The sequence below is a fragment of the Centroberyx gerrardi genome, chromosome 4, assembly GCF_048128805.1.
Source record: "Centroberyx gerrardi isolate f3 chromosome 4, fCenGer3.hap1.cur.20231027, whole genome shotgun sequence".
Taxonomy (NCBI): Eukaryota; Metazoa; Chordata; class Actinopteri; order Beryciformes; family Berycidae; genus Centroberyx; species Centroberyx gerrardi.
The window spans coordinates 4,680,332-4,700,602 of record NC_136000.1 but is presented as its reverse complement, the minus strand read 5'-3'; the positions used below and the strand labels follow the sequence as shown (position 1 = coordinate 4,700,602).

At 42.5% G+C, this 20,271-nt stretch overlaps 1 protein-coding gene across 1 annotated transcript in view; it reads left to right on the top strand.

Moving 5' to 3' along the window:
- Positions 1-3,056: 3,056 nt before the first annotated feature.
- The window catches only part of cftr (CF transmembrane conductance regulator), a 47,136-nt gene continuing 29,921 nt past the window's right edge, over positions 3,057-20,271 (top strand). The window contains exons 1-8 of the mRNA XM_071904905.2: positions 3,057-3,406; positions 4,739-4,849; positions 9,489-9,600; positions 12,232-12,447; positions 13,520-13,609; positions 15,272-15,435; positions 16,236-16,361; positions 18,910-19,156. Coding sequence (XP_071761006.2) covers positions 3,354-3,406; positions 4,739-4,849; positions 9,489-9,600; positions 12,232-12,447; positions 13,520-13,609; positions 15,272-15,435; positions 16,236-16,361; positions 18,910-19,156 — 1,119 coding nt within the window. The 5' untranslated portion in view covers positions 3,057-3,353. The remainder of the gene's footprint in view (positions 3,407-4,738; positions 4,850-9,488; positions 9,601-12,231; positions 12,448-13,519; positions 13,610-15,271; positions 15,436-16,235; positions 16,362-18,909; positions 19,157-20,271) is intronic.

The window sequence follows — 20,271 nt, the reverse complement described above, 5'->3', positions numbered from 1 at the left end:
TTCACCAAAATGACAAACAACCAGCAGTAAGGAGGTCAGGGGTCAGGGGTCAGAGCCAGAGCGACCTGGCAATATTCCTGAGGGTAGGAACAAATATGTTAGATATGAGAGAAATGCTTGAAAAAGAAATAAAATAAGAGCAAAGGGAGAGCTGGAGGGATTTTAGGGTAAAACAGGACAATTTTCTCAGTTTCCAAAAATTGCCTGTAGTTATATTGTGAAAATTCTGGCTTCTGAATGTATATATTGTATGTAGAATGATATGTATAGATTCCTACCTATTCTTTGGCCTGCACTGTCCTCTTGCACTGAATGTGAGGTCCTGTTGTCCCTGTACCTTATGTGCCACTATGCCCTTACACTGTGGGAGTTGTTGTTACATTACACCTGCCTCACCTGCCTCAGCAAGTCGTCTCTGGACCATCTACAAATGGTCCAGAATGCTGCTGCAAGGCTGCTGACCAGGTCCAGCAGGATGACTCACATCACACCCATCTTAGTTTCATTACATCGGCTTCCCATCAAGTTCAGGATTCATTTTAAGGTTCTTGCTTTCACATATAGAGCCCTGCATGGTCAGGCACCGGTGTACATTTCTGACCTGCTCCATCCTTATATCACCAGTAGGTCACTTAGGTCCTCTGACCAGGGCTTACTGGCTGTCCCTCACGCCCGACTGAAAAGAAAAGGTGATCGTGCCTTTGAAGTGGCGGCTCCGACACTGTGGGACGCTCTTCTTATAGACAAACGATCTGAGGTCTCTGTTGATGCCTTTAAAAAGCAGCTTAACTTTAAAGACTAATTTATTCAAACTGGCCTTTGTCTCGCCTCGTGCTGTCTAGTGTTTGTATTTTGCGTGTTAAGTTTTATTGTTCGTTTCTTTTTACTGTATTTATGGACTATTTTTTAACAATTTTACTCTTGTGAAGCACTTTGTGACCTTGCTCTGTGAAAGGTGCTATACTAAATAAACTTTTACTTACTTACTTACTTACTTACATCACTGCACCAACGTAACCAAGACAGACAAAGTCCTGTGCATTTACTGTAGTTGAATAAAGTGACTCTGATTCTAACTGTGATAGTTTTCCTCAAGTGTTCAAATGTCTAAATCCACTCTCTCATTGTTTTAGAAGTTTTGCCTATAGTTAGTCATACACACATGCACACACACACACACACACACATACACATACACACACAGGCCCAAAAACACATTGTTTCCTCGGTCAGCAGTGGCAAGGCACCACAGGAACATTTTTAGTAACACAATGTACACTCAAAACCAAAACTGAAATCAAAACGGACGCAGACATGGAACCAAAATCATAAATTATCCAGCGACACCGCGGCTATGAACAAATTAAAGTACTGTACATCCAATTGACTTCATGTGACTCTCCTCATCGCTCAATTCCATTACAGAAGTCTGGGCTCAGCTGTACGTCTCTCTCTCTCTCACACACACACACACACAATCACACACACACACACACAATCACACACACAGAGCCGATGATCAGGTCCAAATAAACTTGACGAGGAGCAGCAAATGCAGCCAGCATTCTGCGCTAAATTCATTCATTCACAGCTAACACTTGTCACTTCGAACACAGAAGCAACGTGCACCGAGAGATTCACCCAGCAATCAGCTGTTTTGAATTTTTTTTGAGTGTCCCTCCATGACTTTTCCCAGAGCCCTTTTCTGTACAAAACAGTGTTGTTAAATTTTCTAAATCACACAAGGAAATAGTAGATATAATTAAATTCATTCCCAATTCAATTGTTGGCTTGTTGGCCTTCTCTCTTAGACCCCTGAAATCCACTGACCTTTCTCTTAATAAGTAGTAAAAACATGTGATACCACAACATGTGACACAGATACTTGCTTTGCCTGTAAGCAGCTTCAGTACATTTATATTACATTCAGTGTCATGCTCAAGGGCCCACGGCCGCTGAGGGAATCGAACCCATGGCCCATGAGCTCCAATACGAGCCAAATTCATACAGTTTTTCTACCATCAGCCACTGACTCGGCCTATACTGTCAGTAGCTACAGTGTCAGTGCTGAGAGTGATGAGCGGTCATATTAGATAAGACTCAGTTAGTGGGTTGCGATGCTTAGGAAACCAAAGGCTTTACTGTTTCTTCACATTTTTATCTCTGTTCCCTAATGGAATGTCTGCAGGTTTTGATCCGCCCTGAAACTGTCCGTAACCTGAAACTGATAAAAAGTTTCCAGTTCATATATAGATGTCCAGGAACTGTTTCTGCTGGTTTCTGGATGATAGGGAGGCTTTTTGATGTTTGCAGCAACATTCACTCAGTGGGTTGGGAAGCATGGCTCTGCATTCACAACAGGTTCAGCAGACCTACAGCAGCTTATTCATATCCCTTGGGTTATTTCTGGCTACAACCTTTAGGCTCCATTAAGTTGATGTTTTTATTGTTTTTTTTCCCTCTTTCTTTGACATATAATTGACCCCCTCATATTAAGTAGTCTGCTATTTTATGTATTTTATTATCACTTGTTTATATGCATTTTTAAAGCACTTTGTAAACTCTGTTCTCATGTTAGTGCTATACATATTATTATTATTATTATAGCAATGTTTTGTATTTATTTATTTTGTATTTATTTATTTTGCATTTTCCTTATAGGTTTGGCATAGGGGGTCTCAAATGTCCCGGACCCCCACATAGACATACATTAGGGCCCCACGGACCCCCATTTTATAAGAGTTTATCCCAGAGGCAACAGAGGGGAAGATTTTTGTTGGTGCCGATTTTGTTTTAGTGAGTTGAAAAAGTATTCCTCACTGTGCTGGGGACCCCTGGGTGCCCTGGGGCCGCTGCATGGCCCCCATGCATGTATCTGTCTCCCGTCCTACTGAAGCGGAGCGGATCCACATGGTTTCTGCGTCTTGTTGTCACAGTATGCAACCTGAGGCTCGTCGGTGTGTAAAATGACGTGTCTCTCCGCGAAGTTTTGGCGAGCCCATAAAGGATGGCCTGTCCTCTCGCTGTCTGTCACACCGAGGGAGAGAGAGGACAACAGGAGCAGAGAGAGAGAGAGAGAGAGAGAGAGAGAGAACAACAACACAGAGCAGACCAGGGAGACGCACCGCGCACAGAGGCAGAGGAGCGGAGTGGATTGAGGAAACACATTTCTCTCGGTTTAGGAGGAAGATAACTAAACAGTGACATCATATTTACTGGAGGCGCAAGGTGGAGGATAACACAGGCGCTCGCCCTCTCTGTGTGTGGGACCGGAGCACCCAGGGGACACCCAAATGTGAGCGACGCGCGCGGCAACTCAGGTGCAGAGAAACCAAACTGGCGGCGCACTTAGGATGCAGAAGTCACCAGTGGAAGATGCAAACTTCCTCTCCAAATACTTCTTCTGGTAAGAAATGTCTCCTTGACCAATTCATAGAAATTTACCAATTAATATTATCTTGTCAGTCAAAAGTCATTGATCCACTTCCCTATTTGGTGGATATCAGCAGGTCAGGCGGACAGGTGCGACAGATTGCGGATTGTTTTGCGAGGAGAATACAATGATTTCAAAGTTTTGAACAATTTCGGACTGTTTTCTGAATGACAGGCTTAAAATCGCTCGGGAATCCCATCTTACTGCCCGGGGCCGTCCTCATGTCCTGTTTTGTTTCCAAAGGAAATTACATCAGCTGTCCATATAGCTACAGACTGATCTTGTCCTTCCCACATAATGATATCTTTGTATGAACTGTTGTTGATGCAGGTGATCTGTTTATTTCGTGCGTAAAATGTGCACAGCAGGCTTTAAAATGGTGCGCCAAATGTGCGCTGTGCGATGACTTTCCACTCTCAGGTATGAGAACAATCGCTCTGAAAGTTTGCCAAGTTTTGAATCATCAGATTATAGACAAATTGAAGATGTCAGTCATATAAAGAAGAACATGCATTAATGATAAATCACTATAATACTGAATCGTGAGTTTGCAGTGACTTTATATTATCTCCTATAGTAGGCTACTATAGAATTTTCTGTGGTTTACTACTTTGACCTCTAGCTGACACTTGCATAACATCCATCTAAAATTTATTATAGGACTACTACAGTTCATTCTCATATTTTCTCATCATACTGTGAAGATAGAATATGACATCCCAAAGAAATCAGTAGGCCTTTTTTCAGATGAAATAAAGTCAAATGATGTGAACCATATAACCAGGATGGCTTTTCTTAAACTTTTTGGTCTCAGGCACCAACAAACAGTTGTCTTCTTCTCTGCTGTCTGTTAGTAGCCTGACTGTCCAGCCTCAGGAATCACTTATATTACAACTAACACCAGTTTACATTAAAACTGCCAGTCGAAGCACTGACCCAGGCTTTACCCCAAGAACCAAATACATTTCATATAAACTTTGAAATATCTTCAAATGTTTCATATATAAATGGCACAACAATGTATTTGTACATCTTATTTTGGATATACTATGATACGTACACTGTGTCTTGTCAACAGTCTATAGGAAGAAAATCTATTTCCAGAGTCCAAATATACTTTGAATGAATGTCATCTACCTGCACAAATAGATTTTGTGGCCAATGTTTGCACATTTTGAAACATACCTCGAAATATATTCTGAACTATATTGTAGGCTATATGAAATGCATCTTTGCAGTAGCGGGTCTAGTACAGAATAATGTGCTGGTACAGAATAATCAGTGTAATGTGTGGTTTTCCTGCAGGTGGATGTCACCACTGCTGAGGAAGGGCTTCATGAAGAAGTTGGAGCTGACGGATGTGTACAAAGCTCCGTCTTTTGATCTGGCAGACAACCTCTCTGAGCGGCTCGAAAGGTCGGTGCACTTCGTTTGGTTTGGTGATGCACTTGACCGATGGTTTTCAACCGGTTCAGCCCAGCACACCGATTGGGGAAGTGTATTCTCTTGCTCTGAATCCCTGGCTTGTGAAAACATATTGCCTATCTGGTCATGTGAGGACAAAGCAGAGGCAGGTCTGTGTCCCATTTTGTCAAATGACCCATAGATAAGAGAGTGGTTTCCAAAGTGGGGTCCAGGGACCTCCAGGGGTCCTTAAGATGGTTCCATGGGGTCCTGAGGATACGAGGAATAGTTCAATTTCATTTGTGTTTCACTTATTAGAAGTTAGCACAATGTGAAAATGTATAAGAAAGACTATTTTGTTCATAGGTTTCACTGTGCCCAATGTTACCACTTATAGGCAGTGATGTAATTCTATACTACATCCAGACTAAGTACAGAAATCACATTATCGCATATCCATTTTGGGGTCTTTGACATGAAAAAGTTTGGGGGCCCCTGGATTAAGAAACCATGCTTTTGATTACTTATCCTGTGATTTTGCTGGTGTCAGTGTGTGTGCCATCCACACTAGATAGACTGCCTTTCATAGTGGAATGTGGATTGTTGCATTACTTAATTCATATGTAAATTTAATTATTTCATTATGTAAGAGGGACAATGACGCAAACATGGTCCTGTTTGATCGCTGGAGACAATGTGAAAGTGAAGAGTTTCATTCCAAAAATCTAGATGATGTCCTGGAAGATGTACTTTGCTTTTCTGCATCCATTCTGTTGTTTGGTGTATTTTTTATCCTCTTTGTGGATACTGGCCAGCAGCTACAAAGTAGTTTGACACCACAAAATGTTTTTCAGCGATCTGAAACATCAGCGGTTTTGGTGTCAGTCCCTCAGAATCAAAGAGCGAGGGCTTCTTTCTAGAGCCGCCATTTTGCACCAAGAGACGTTCAACAATCATACAGGGAGAAATCCATCGTAGAAGAGGAGAGAGACCAGTTTCTCCACCCCTACAGGAGCAGGAGAGAGACCAGAATGCAATGCAGCTGCAAGACAGGTTGTGTTTTGAGTAAAGGACACAACTCTCACTTTTTCTCAACTGGAAAAGCTCTTGCTCTCTCGCTGCAACAAGTTCATGCCCATTCTTTGGGGGTTGTCAAAAGGCATTCTGGTAAATGTAGGAACTGAATGCTGTTTACAGAAGGCCAATACATATACAGAAAACGTCTAGGCTTGTAACTATTTACTATAAAACTCTTCACCTCATCAAGTTTTATATGTAGAGAACACGTGCAGAAGGTGCAGATCGGGACATGTGCATCACCAGCTGTTCACATGATCAGAAGCCATGCGGAGGCTGAACGTGCAGAGATGACGTCACCCGGATGTCTGCAGCCTCCATGTTTTTCCTCTCTGCCCTTTCAGTGTATTTACAGTAGCGGGCCGTCGTCCGTCCTTCCTCCACCGGGGGAACAGAAGCGGCAAACTAAAATATGGGCTGGCATTTGGACCTAAACCTGACCTGTGTGTGCCAACAAACACATGATGGACAAGGTTAACTCTTCTCTCTCTCTCTCTCTCTCTCTCTCTCTCTCTCTCTCTCCCTGTCTCTCGCTGTCTCTCTCCTTTTCGATCTGTCGGCCTCGGCTTCTCTCTCTCTCTTTCTTTCCCTCTTTTGTCAAGCCATTCTCTCTTTCTCTCTGCCCTCTTTATTTTTGTCTCTGTCTCTGTTTCCTCCTCTTTCTTCCTCTCTCTCTCTCTTGTCAAGCCATTCTCTCTTTCTCTCTGCCCTCTTTCTCTCGCTCTCCACCTCTCTCTGTCAGTTTCTCGCTCTTTCTTCCTCTCTCTTTTATCAAGTCATTCTCATTTCCTCTCTGCTCTCTCTCTTCTCTCTGCCCTCTCTACTCTTTATTTTTCTCTCTCCACCCCTATCTGTCTCTGTCTCTCTCTCTCTCTCTCTCTCTCTCTCTCTCGTCAAGTCATTCTCGTTTTCTCTCTGCCCTCTCTCTCTTTCTCTGTTTATTCTGTTTCTCTTTCTATCTCTGCCCACTTTTTTTGTCTCTCCTTGTCAATCTGTCTGTTTCTCTCTCAAGTCAAGTCAGTCTCTTTGTCTCTCTGCCCTTTTTGTCTTTCTCTTTCTCTCCTTTTCAATCTGTCTCTCTTTCCCTCTCTTGTCAAGTCTCTCTCTTTTTCTCTGTCTTGCTCTCTCTCTCCTTTTCTGTTTCCCAGTTTGTTTCTCTCTCTCTTTCTCTCTCATCAAGTCCAGTCTCTCTTTTCCCTCTTTCTCTATCTCTAGCTTTCTCTCCCTGCCTTTGTTTCTCTCTCATTCTATTTCTTGTTTTCTCTCTCTTTCTGTTTTTCCCTGTTTCTGTTTCTCTCTCTCTCTCTTTCATCAAATCAAATCAAGTCAGTTTCTCTCTCTCCAGGGTATCTGCAGTTCTTAAAAAGTCTTCAGCCTCAAATTATTTCAATTTGAGGCTTTAAAAAGTATTAAAATGTCTTAAATACAATTATTACAAAACACACAGTTGGACGTCATGTCCCTTAACGTTTAATTTCCTGGTCTCCCTTTTCTTGTTCTGCCCATTTACAATTTCTACATTCAATCAGAAGTAGTATTTTTGCTAGATTTATTTCTTCATTTTGGTTTTTAAATTGATCATCAATTTAATTCCAGGCAGCGTTAAAAAGGTCTTAAAAGATCTTACAGTCTCTGCAGATTTTCTGTTCTTTTCCGCCCCTTTCTGCCCTCTCTTCCCATCATTATCTCTCTCTCTGTTTCTCTCTCTCTCTCTGTTTCTCTCTCTCTTTCTCAGTTTCTTTCTCTCCTCGTACCTCTCTCCTTCCCTGCTCTCTCCCTTCTTATAACTGAGTAAATGTCACACCTTTGACAAATTTTTGCGTCTTCAAAAAAGAGAAAGGAGACTGATGTTAAGCCACCTGTTAAATGTCACCCATGTGTTTTTTTTTTGTGGACCGCAGCGGGTCCCTTGCTTGGGTCGCCCAGGGGCCCGGGGGCTCGGGGGCCCGGGGGTGCAGGGGCCCGCGTCACGGTGAGCGCTGCCAACAGGCCGCTTCATGTGAATGGGTGTTAAAAGTCGACCTTTAGAAAGGGCCCGACGCCCACCGGGTGATGAATGAGCAGCGGTGGGTGATTCTGCTTTTATTATTGTGATCAGGCAAACAGTGAGGGCTGCTGGGAATGTGAACTTTACCTTCCATTAAAGCATGCTGGGTACAGTCACCCACTCCATCACACACTCCGCTCAGCTCAGCTCAGATCAGATCAAACAGCTTTATGTGGTTAGGTTTTCCTTACACCACCAAAGCTGTTACTGTTTACAACAACGGCAAATATATATATAAAAAAATATAAATCATAGATAAGAAAGGGAAAAGCTTCTAACAATTCAATTAAACTTTAATGATTTAAAGGTGCAATGTGGCATTTATAACCATCAATATATCGTTGTCAAATGAATTGTGATACCTTGATATAATTACCATAAACACATGAGACCATGGTGGGGATGATTGGTAGCCTCTATCTCACAGCAGTGGTATTGTTAGTGCTAGTGTTCCTCATAATGAAGACCACATTTCCCATGAACCCCCTGCCCCTCCCCCTCCCTGAAGAAGATCAACATGTTGGAAGTGCTTTTTTCCATCGGTCTTTCACCTTTCTCTCCCTCCCTCTCTCTCTCTCTCACTCTTTCTTTCTCTCTCCTTCCTCCTCCTCTCCCTCGCTCATCCTCTCCCTCTCCAGCTCTCCTCCCATCACTCAGCGGTGAACCAGTCAGCCAAATCACCCCGGTTATAAACGACCCATAGAGAACAATGCTGCTACTTACTGTAGCTGTGACTGTTTGCCAAGGCAGTTGAGGCAGTTAATCTAACAGTGCTGTAACCAGGGCAGGAAGCTTAAAGCTGCACCAGGCCAGATTTTTATATGAAAATACACCCATCTTATCAGTCTGATCGCAAAGTGAGGCTGCAACAGAGAAGAGCGTCCCAACAGAGAAGTGTCCCAACAGAGAAGAGCGTCCCAACAGAGAGGAGCATCCCAACAGAGAAGCGTCCCAACAGAGAAGAGCGTCCCAACAGAGAAGTGTCCCAACAGAGGAGAGCGTCCCAACAGAGAAGAGCGTCCCAAAAGAGAAGTGTCCCAACAGAGGAGAGCGTCCCAACAGAGGAGAGTGTCCCATCCCCTCTATCTGAGATGCTATAATTCTAGCATTTGGTCACTGGTGGGAAAATCCTCTTGTTGTTCAAATCAAAACTGGAAAATCCACATTCTGAGCATCTTTTAAAGAAAATAAAAAGAGAAGGTATCAAGTTGTATTTCATAAGGCTTTTTACCCTCAACTAAGTGTGTTCATCTCTTGAGTGTATTTCTTTCTAATTGACCAACGCTCCCAAAGAATCTCTTGCAGCTTTATCTTCTTTTTTCTTTTTTTTATGACTGATTTACCAGCCGAAGAAGTAGAAAAGACTCTGAAAAAAGGATGTTTGGTTCCCTGCCAAAGTGGTTGGTGCAGTAGACAAATGCACCAGCCACAGCCAAACTTCACCAGCATTTGTCTGGTGGATGAGTTGATCTCCCGCCCTGCTTGTTGCTCTGTGTAACAGTGCTGTAACTCTCTCTCTCCCTGCAGAGAATGGGACAGAGAGGTGGTGTCGGCCAAGACCAAGCCCAGGCTGATGCGAGCGCTGTCCCGCTGCTTCCTGGGCCCGTTCATCTTCTACGGCGTCCTCCTCTACCTCGGGGTGAGTCTGTCTGTGGAGGAAGCAGGTCCAATGTAGCTTATAAGGAAGTTTGGTACTAACTCTGTCAGAATAAGGAGTTTCTTTTCCCACATTTTGAGCATCTTTTAAAGAAAGTTGAAGAGAGAATGTCTCACGTTAGCTCAAAGGAATACATTTCCACTTTTGAGGAAATCATTAGATCTTTTGCCTCTCTTGTTGGAGCCGCCAACGGGTGAAATTTGCAGCTTTGACTTTTTCATCCAACAGCTACAGTGGCTCATGTATTCACAAACTCATTGGCCACTTTCACTATTTTACTAGTCACACAGAGCCTGGAGCACACACACACACACACACACACACACTTTCCCATGGGGGCCAAACATTCTACAAATGAATGCACTCATGACAGCGTAAGGTGTGGATAAAAAATATTCAGTTTTTTTATTAACTCCAGCAAAAGTTTAAATTTCCAAGTGTCAGGTTCCTAAAGAATATGTGAAGGGGTTTCTTCTAGAGTTCAAAAAATCAAGTTATCAACATTTTGTGGTTTGAGGCCGACATTGGCCTTTTATTAAAAATCAGACATTGGCCAGTCCGTGTCGTCCACCTCTGATATGATGCAGTTTGTTTGATTACATATTTATTGTATAATTAATCAATACTACACTGATTGTCTATGGGAATCCCTTAACCAGAATTGATTCTAATGCAAAATTTTGATCAGATCGGATTCCACACAAGTATGCATGTTTATTATTCATGTTTATTATATTATTATTGTTATTATCATTGTTTTAGTGTCCCATGATGGTCTAAATGCTGTTTCAGAGACTTTTCCATCCAGTCAAGAATAAAATTCTGGGGTAAACACAGAATACACTAACTAACATGTAGCGACTGGTATGTTACTTCTTTATATGAGCATACATATTATATAATTTATTAGCATTAGAATTACCAGTGGCTACCAGAGAGGTAATGTATACATAAACTGTGACATAATGATAAATTAACAATGTCGCTCTTGATTCATTAATAAGTGCTTAATCACTTATCAGCTTGTTACTTAGCGACTAAGAGGTGAGTAGCTAACTGATATATGCATTAGTGGTTAATCAATGATAAATTAACTACATAATAAAACATTAACTACCAAACTGTAACGTGTTACCAATAATTGTAATTTTTTGACATGGAAATGGTCACATTTAATGATTTTGAATATCTTTAAATACAACAGATAAAATATTGTCAGTCCAAAGTCCAAAGTATTGGTATCGTTGTTCTAAAGCCCAAGTCACTCTGGATCAGAGCATCACAGGTCATGTGTACCGCAGGGATGGGATGAAATATCGAAATTCAATATATCGCAATATATAATAATGACAATACGTATTGTGGGGCAGAAAAATGAATCGTGATATTAGCTCCATTTTATTCTGCTGTAGTAATCACAAATGAGACGACTTGACCATCACAATTTCACAAGCTCTCCATCTAAATTATATTATTTGCACTTTGTAATGCCGTTTTTAAATTGTTCTTTACATTCTAGCCATCACTAGTGGCTCAGAAATAATCACAATTCTGCACAGTCAAACTTTGTTGTCATTGAACTTTATCGATGTGTTTGAATCGAATCTGTATCGAATCGTGAAGCCCATATCGTGTATCGAATCGTATCGTGAGATAAGCAGATCGTCCCGTCCTTGGTGTGTAGTGGCTGTAAACGTCTCCACACCTCCTGTAGATCCTTGTCACAAGCTGCTCCACCTGTGTGTGTGTGTGTGTGTGTGTGTGTGTGTGTATGTGGTACTTGGGAGTGAATTGAGAGAGTCTATAGAGTTACAGTACCATGTCACACAAACATCACAGGCATGTAGCACCAGGGTGTCGCAATCCATCCCACCGCCGGGGGCTTATGGGAAGGTGCCGACAGCAGCCATTACGTAAGCCGGTACAGTAGGAGGTGGTTGCCATGACGACAGGAATGCCCGTTAGATGTTAAAGAGGGGTTGCGGGGGAAAAGGGTGAAGCATGGAGAATGGTTGTCACTGTAAGTCCAAGGAGCAAAGTCAAACCCCCCCCAGATCTTAAGTAACTGATGGTCAAACAAATGAGTTTTTTTGTTTAAACAGTTCACAGAGTTCCTACACAGATCTGGAAAGTCTGGTCTGGAAAAGTATGGAAAATGATTCTGAGAATTTCCAGGTCTTGAAAGGTTTTGCAATTTGCACAAAAGTCTGAAAAAGTATGGAAAAACTGATCTTCAGTCCTAATACACATATGATTGCCTTACAGTTATAGACCCTCTGTCATTTCACGTTGTGATTTTTATGTTGTGAAGAATAACCATCAGCTATAGTGACCTTCTTGACAGTCATATTACCTTGCTACTATCAGTATGTATCATATTGAACACCGACTAAAAGCTTCAAATCCAGTCAAGAATTAACTGTCTGCAAAAACTATGGACAGCTAAATCATGGTTTGCTTGAAATTTTGCCATGTGAAACGCAACTGAACCAATGTGCAAATGCAACAGAGTAGCGAAGCGTCACCCTTAACTCCTACCTGAGAGAATTTCAAATCAATAAATAATATCAAATCAAAGCCTCTCTCCCCTTCCTCCCTCATCTCTCGGAGTAGGAGGCGTCCAAGACGGTGCAACCTCAGCTCCTGGGTCGGATCATCGCCTCCTTCGACCCGTTCCACGCCCCGGAGCGGCAGCAGGGATACTACCTGGCCCTGGGCCTCTGCCTGCTCTTCACCGCCCGCTTCCTCCTGCTGCAGCCCGCCATCTTCGGCCTGCATCACCTGGGCATGCAGATCCGCATCGCCCTCTTCAGTCTCATATACAAGAAGGTAAGGGGAGGAAAGGAGGCTCAGTTATTTCTTTCAAAGTTTGATTTTTTTTCCTTTGGAGGTTCAGTGGATGAATCAGACATGAATGTAGTCATCGGTTAGTTTGCTTTATTCACATCGCTGCCATATTTTATCTTCATTATAGTTGTGCTCAGCTGCTGCTTTGACAAAAAATTACTGAAAATTATAGAAATTATTATTGAAAGTATACTCTAAAATTACCTTGTCGATGATTAGAGGAGGCCAAATTACCCAAGAAGGTCCACATCAAAGGCTACAGCAACTAGATTGAAGGGAACATCCATGGTTTTAATTCAAAACGTTAGCTAATGTTAGCAGTCACCTACTTCATGTTGTTAACATTATATTCATCTCCAAACCAATGAGGCTGAATTATTATTAAGCATCAGCATCAACAGCTTTTGTCCTAATTGTTAGTATTATGCCAAAATTGTTCAACACATTCATAATGATGCTTCTTTGACAGTCAAATTGTTACTGCTAGCTATGTCTGCTAGCTAACAGGTGACTTTAGCTGCTTAAAACTAGTGGTGGGAAGACCGATTTGATTCAGCGGTTTGATTGTCATTTGATTCACCATAGCCAATAACACTGTTGGCTCCGCCCCCGATTGATACGTGAATCGACCAATCACTACTTAAAACTGCTACTGTTTAAACCAGTTGTCGGCTACAAAACAATTCTACAAAACATCTGAATACCTCATCATCTGAATGCCTCATCATCTGAATGCCTCATCATCTGAATACCTCATCATCTGAATGCCTCATCATCTGAATGCCTCATCATCTGAATACCTCATCATCTGAATACCTCATCATCTGAATACCTCATCATCTGAATGCTTCCGCCTTGTTTAGCATGCATGTTGGCACAACAAACAGCATTCCCAGAATGCATTCACGTGTACGTCCAGTAGTGGCAGTCCACAGGCTGGTGTGAGAGGCGTGGCCTGGTGTCCCCAACACAGCCAGGCATCACCAGCTTCCTCTCTGTCTGTCCTATCTGTCCCTCTGTGTCTCCGCTGACCCTTGACCTTTGACCTTTTCAGACCCTGAAGCTGTCCAGCCGAGTCTTGGATAAGATCAGCACCGGTCAGCTGGTCAGCCTGATGTCAGCCCACCTCAACAAGCTGGACGAGGTGAGAAAACCTTTGTCCGTCCAGAAGCATCTGTGTTCATGTCTTTCTCAACACAGTCTCCGCCTCCAGAACAGTAACACCAACATGATGGGAGTCACAGAAGTCAAACAAACATGGAGGGAAGCCTGGCACTCGCCGGGTCGAGTTTGTGAAGTTTGAATATAGTTTGCTGAGTCCTTCCCGCAGCGACCCGGGTTCGAATCCGGCCCGCGGTCATTTGCTGCATGTCCTCCCCTCTCTCTCTCCCATACCTTCCTGTCTCTCTCTCACACTATCTCTGTCAAATAAAGCATAAAAAATAAATCTTAAAAAAAAAAAAAACATCCTCCAAACCAGTGGCAAAATGTGACACACGCTCTTAAAAAAACATCAATTGCACTTTCTGAAGTGAACTTACAGAAAGACCTTGGTTGACAGAATGATCACAGTTTTGGATGTAAATTTTTGAAATTGACTCTTAAAATGCATGTCATTGTTATGGGTGGGAAGGTAAAGTCATCAAAGGAACGATGCAGTAGTTTTCCATTGGGGCGATAGCTAGTAGACAGAGAAACAGAGGAGTGACACTTCACACCCTCACTGACTTCAGTGTTATTACCCAACACCTAGTTATGTATTCTGTGTATTCAGGAGGACAATAGATCTATCACAGTAGTGCCACATACACACACACACACACACACACACACACGCACCCTCCTCTGATACATAAAGCAGACTTCTTTGTCCGTACACATGCACATAGCTGTATATAGCTGTATGTGTGTGTGTGTGTGTGTGTGTGTGTGTGTGTGTGTGTGTGTGTGTGTGTGTAGGCTGAACTCTGGGACAGCCGTAGGTCTCGCTGAGGCGTTGAATGTGGAAACACTCTGCAAGCTGCTCTGAGACAATTATCACCTGGCTTGGATGTGGCTTGGCCAGCGCACCGCTCTCTCCCTGAAATTATTATTATGGGTTACCTTGCCTGGCCATGCCAGTGTTTTTCTGATGCAGTGTGTGTGTGTGTGTGTGTGTGTTGGAGGGAAGGAGGGATATTGTGATATTCAGCAGGACAGGAGTTGATTCCCTTGCAGGTGAGAAGATAACAGGTGATTTATGTAGGAGAGAACTGAGAGAGTTTGTCACCAACAAAGTGCTGACTGGACAGAAACTGATTCCTCAAACCAGGGAGTTTCTTTCTTTCTTTCTTTCTTTCTTTCACGGTATACTAAAACCCCATACCTGCAAAAACCACTCACACTTTCTTTCTTTTAGTCATTCACTCATTTTATCATTCAGTCATTCCTGTCACTGCCCAGCAAGCATTTCATGGACGGTGACGAACATTAAGTGTCCAAATTCAACATCAGTGCAAAACTTTGGCAGTATGATATTATGGCATGGTCAAAATTCATATTTAAACAGCTTTGGAAACTGTTTCGAACTGATATCAGAAAGATATTTAGGTTCTGATTTCACTAAACGATGCAGGTTGAAAGTTGATCCATCGTCTCAGCCTTCATTTTGGTTCTATATTTACACACGTTTTCAATGTTGGTGCAGTACATGAGTACATGATTACTCCTATTATAAAAGACATCTTCCAGTTACCTTGTGCACATTGGTTAATAATGTCATCTCTGTGTGTGTGTGTGTGTGTGTGTGTGTGTGTGTGTGTTCCAGAGCCTGGGTCTGGCCCACTTCGTGTGGATCACGCCCCTGCAGTGTATCCTGTGTGTGGGTCTGATCTGGGAGCTGATCGAGGTGAACGGGTTCTGCGCCCTGGCAGCTCTCACCCTGCTGGGCATCGTCCAGGCCTGGCTGTCCCAGAAGATGGGGCCGCACCGGTGGGGAGGCACAGGCTGCAAACACACATACATACACTTATACTTATACATATATGCACGTATACATATACCACATATACTATGTACAGTGTACAGATTCACTGGTCAATCTGTATATTTCCTGATGTTGTGGTTAAGTGTACACATGCACCAGTCAGTTTCAATAGTAACTGACAGTGTGGTACATGTATACATAGACCGGTCAGTCTACTCTGTACATTAACCAGCGATGTGGTAAATGTAGAAATAGCTCGCCAAAAATTCCCACATATCCCAGTTTATCTGCCATGCCCCGATTCATGTGAAAATTACTTACATTTAACGGTTTGTCTGCAGATTCTCCTCTGTGCTGTGTGTGTGTGTGTTTGTGTGTGCATGTGAATGTCTGTGTCACTGTGTGTGTACTTATGTGTACATGCCTATATATGTGTGTGTGTGTGTGTGTGTGTGTGTGTGTGAGAGAGAGAGTGTGTGTATGAAGGGTTTCATTCCAAAACGCTATAGATCCATTTTGGAAGAAATTTTGCCACCTGAAATAAAGCAGGCAATATTTGAAAAACATAAACGATTCTGTCCTCAAAATATGAACTTTTTTATACACAAGTGTCTTAAGATGACTCCTAACTTCAATACTAACCCATGTCAGCAGTCAATATGGGAGAGTGGGTGTCATTTATAAAAAAAAAAGGTGGATATTTTGGTATGAAACTCTTCATATATGAATGAATGTCTGTATCTATGCGTGCATGTAGCTGATGACTGAGTGAGTCAGTAATGTGAAGCTCCGCCTCCGTCCGCAGGGCGAAGCGGGCGGGGATGATCAGCCGCCGCCTGGCGCTCACCTCAGAGATCGTGGAGAACATCCACTCAGTGAAGGCTTACGGCTGGGAGGAGGTGATGGAGACCATCATCAAGAACATCAGGCAGTAAGACACACACACACACACACACACACAGCTGCAGCAGTGAAAGGAGACGCCCTATCACTACCTATTTTTATTCCATCTATTAGAGGTTTAGTTATTTTTCCACCATGTAATGACAGGGTTCTTTGTCCACTCTTAGATGAATATAGAACAGGGTTAGTAGTACAATCTTCATCCTATCTGCTTTATTAAACACAACTGAACATCATGTCCCTTAACAAGTAATTTCCTGGTGTCCTTTTCCTTTTTCTACCCATTTATAGTTTCCCAACTTTCATTAGCTATGTTCAGTCAGAAATAATAGAAAGCTTTTGACAGCTTTGTTTCTTTATTTTGTTTTTTAATATTTGTCTTATATTCAATTCCAGGTAGTGTTAAAAATGTCTCTAAAAGTCTTACATTTGGTTTTACAGTACAACCACAGTCCTAACTGCTGCCCACTGAGCATCTCCTCTGGATCTGCTGGGGGTTAAGTGCCTTGCTAAGCGGCACCTCATTTTATTTTTATTTTATTGTTTCTCTTTTTTTTTTCTTCTTTTTTTACTGTTGAGCTGACCTGACTCTCGTCCAGCATTTTTCATTGTATTGTTGACCCCGTGTTAACCTACATATGACTTAAAACGAAACATAACGAAACACTAGTATTAGTGTTGAGGGAGGGGAAAGTGTTTTTCATTCACTTTCCTTTCCCAGATATTCCCAGCCAGCAGAGATTTGGACCAGAAACCTTCGTCACAATCCCACATCCTAAAACCTCTAGGCTACGTCTGCAACGACAGCTAAACTGGAATTCTTTTCTCATGCTAAAAGTACTTTGGAGATTGCCTAGATATAGACAGAGAGGTGGAGCTAAGCAGGATAAAACACTAAAATGTTAGCCGACATCACACACGGCAGGCTTCGACTGTAGAACTGGAATCAAACCGGTGCTAAATCTGAGAGAGAGATGTTAAAACGTGCGGTTAGTCAGCAGAACCGCGCCGGCGTCACTGCCGCCCATCAGAGCCAGGATCAGCATCACTTTAATCGCCAAGTGCAATAAATAGGGGTAGGGGAATTAGACTTGGTGACGTTGGTGCAGAGATGTGTTGATAACTATCAGAGCTGACACACGTGGCACAGGGACAAACCAGGCTTCACATTTACCTGGTAATAGCAGCATTAAAAAGTGACATGCTGCAAAGTGTTGCCAAAACATCTTTTCTTATGCAGGTTGTTCTTTGAGGAAAACATAAAACAAAAGAACACGACTGTCCAGGAGATGAAACAGAATCACACGTTGTTCCTTATTCCTGAGAATTTGAGCAGATTGGATAACCTTGATCAGTGAATAAGTAACTGGATGACTTCCTGCAGGTTCAAAGGAACTGTGAGTTGAGTGTGTGTGGGTCACACAGGGTTGACAAACACAACCAGCAAGAGGCATTCAGCAGACAACAATGCTTTCTTTATTGAAGGCAGAAGTGGCCGGTCCGACACGTGACGTTCTCTCTTTGTGCAAAATAACATTCGGTGTAAACACACATCCATTGTCCTACGTTGTAGTTTGTGTCTAATAAAACAATTTAACAGTTAATGGGAAAATCAATTGTGTTGACGTTAAGTGTCTAATTAAATTTGATGGTCCATTCATTTCAGGCATTTAGCTGATGCATGCAACTAGAGTGACGTATAATGAGGGAGCAGGTAGGGGTTCAGTGTCTGGCTCAAGGACACCTGAACAGGATGCATGGTGAGCTGGATGGCATTTCCATCATGAGACGATTTCTGTTTTTTTTTAGCCATAACTATTATTTATGTGCTGGTGGGAAAGTCCGACATCCAGGACTTCCACGTCGGCCATTATTTTGTCGGAAGATCAAACCCGCAAGACAAACGATAAACAAACATAAGCTGTTATGGAGGCTGCAGCTTTGCAAGTTCAGTGCTGGTGGAGGTTTGCATGTGCCTTCTAGTATTGTAAAAGTTCTAGTGTTTGTCAGGGTCATTTATCAGTTTCAACTGTATTTCACTGGGAAAATCCCTGGCACAGCACACTATGACCTGATCTATCAACCAATTAACTGTCAACAAATTAAAAAAAAGGACACTAGCATGGCTTAGTGGTTGGAGAGACGGCCCTGTAACTGAAAGGTCCCACAGCAGCTGATACTGTACGTGTCAATTAACATCTATGCCTCCTGTCATAGTGTCCTTCCTTGAGAAAGAGAAGTTAGAGCAGAGAACATGCACATGATTTTATATAATTTAACAATTAAACATAATTCACTGCACCTTATAATAAGTTGACCGGGTTATAGAAGGGATCTTGAAGTTATTTGCATTTTTCCATTTGGAGACTCCATTTCATTTTATGTATCTTCTCCACGTTATCTGAAAATCAACTGCTACAGAAACTACACACAATGGTTGTACTGATAGTTTGCCTCAGATTTACGACTCCTGAAATCCAAAACTCCTGCAAAATTCTATTCTATTCTATTCTATTCTATTCTATCCTAATAGTACAACACCCAGTCACAGCCTTCCACACTCCCTCTCTCCTCAGGGATGAGATGACGCTGACGAGGAAGATCGGCTCTCTGCGTTACTTCTACAGCGCCTCCTACTTCTTCTCCGCCATCCTGGTCATCGTGTCGGCCATCGTGCCGCACGCGCTCAGTAAGGGCATCATCCTGCGCCGCATCTTCACCACGGCCTCCTACTGCATGGTGCTGCGCATGACGCTGACCCGCCAGCTGCCGGGATCCATCCAGATGTGGTACGACACTCTGGCCCTGGTCAAGAAGATCGAGGTGGGTTGGAGGGGGAAGGGGGGGCGGGGGCGGGGGCTGGGCACGCCTGGGGGTGATGTCATGTATCAGTGGCGAGGCTAAGACCCCTGATGGGTGGTAAAATGTGATCTGTATCTGGAAAAAACGCATGTTAATGCAAGGTGTAAATGCACACAGCACGCATTTCAATGGGAATGTGATGGCCAGACCTCCAGCCATTCACATTAGTAACAAAGTATTGGCCCAGGGAGTAGAAAACATTCTTGCATGTAGAAACATTGTCAGTAGCAACATTGTCGCATGTAGAAACATTGTCAGTAGAAACATTGTCTCTAGAAACATTGTCTCTAGAAACATTGTCTCTAGAAACATTGTCAGTAGAAACATTGTCTCTAGAAACATTGTCTCTAGGAACATTGTCAGTAGAAACATTGTCTCTAGGAACATTGTCTCTAGAAACATTGTCAGTAGAAACATTGTCTCTAGAAACATTGTCTCTAGAAACATTGTCTCTAGAAACATTGTCTCTAGAAACATTGTCAGTAGAAACATTGTCTCTAGGAACATTGTCTCTAGAAACAGTGTCAGTAGAAACAGTGTCAGTAGAAACAGTGTCAGTAGAAACATTGTCTCTAGAAACATTGTCTCTAGAAACAGTGTCAGTAGAAACATTGTCTCTAGAAACATTGTCTCTAGAAACATTGTCAGTAGAAACATCGTCGGTAGAAACGTTATCGCCGCAGGTTGAAATGTCATCGCATGTAGAAAAGTCATTGCTGTGGGTAGAAATTTTAAATATACAGAATATCAGCAGAAAATATCCGCTATCGGCTTCAATCCAAGAATATCAGCAACATAACATATCGGTCGAACCCTAGTTGTTATCTTTAAATTCCCACCAAAAATAATGGGCTGCATTTGAATGGTTCATTTCCAAAGCATGCATCAATCATTACTTTCTACCATCCGCCATGTTTTGATATCTCCAGTTAGTAGAAATGTTCTCACTTTGTCAACCAGGGACTTCAGTTCCTACTAGCATGCAGAAAGCACCATCATTTGTTTTAACTTTGTCTCGTTTTGGAAAGAACCTGCTAAATGTGGTGTTATGTTGGGGTTTGGATTCAGCTGCTCTG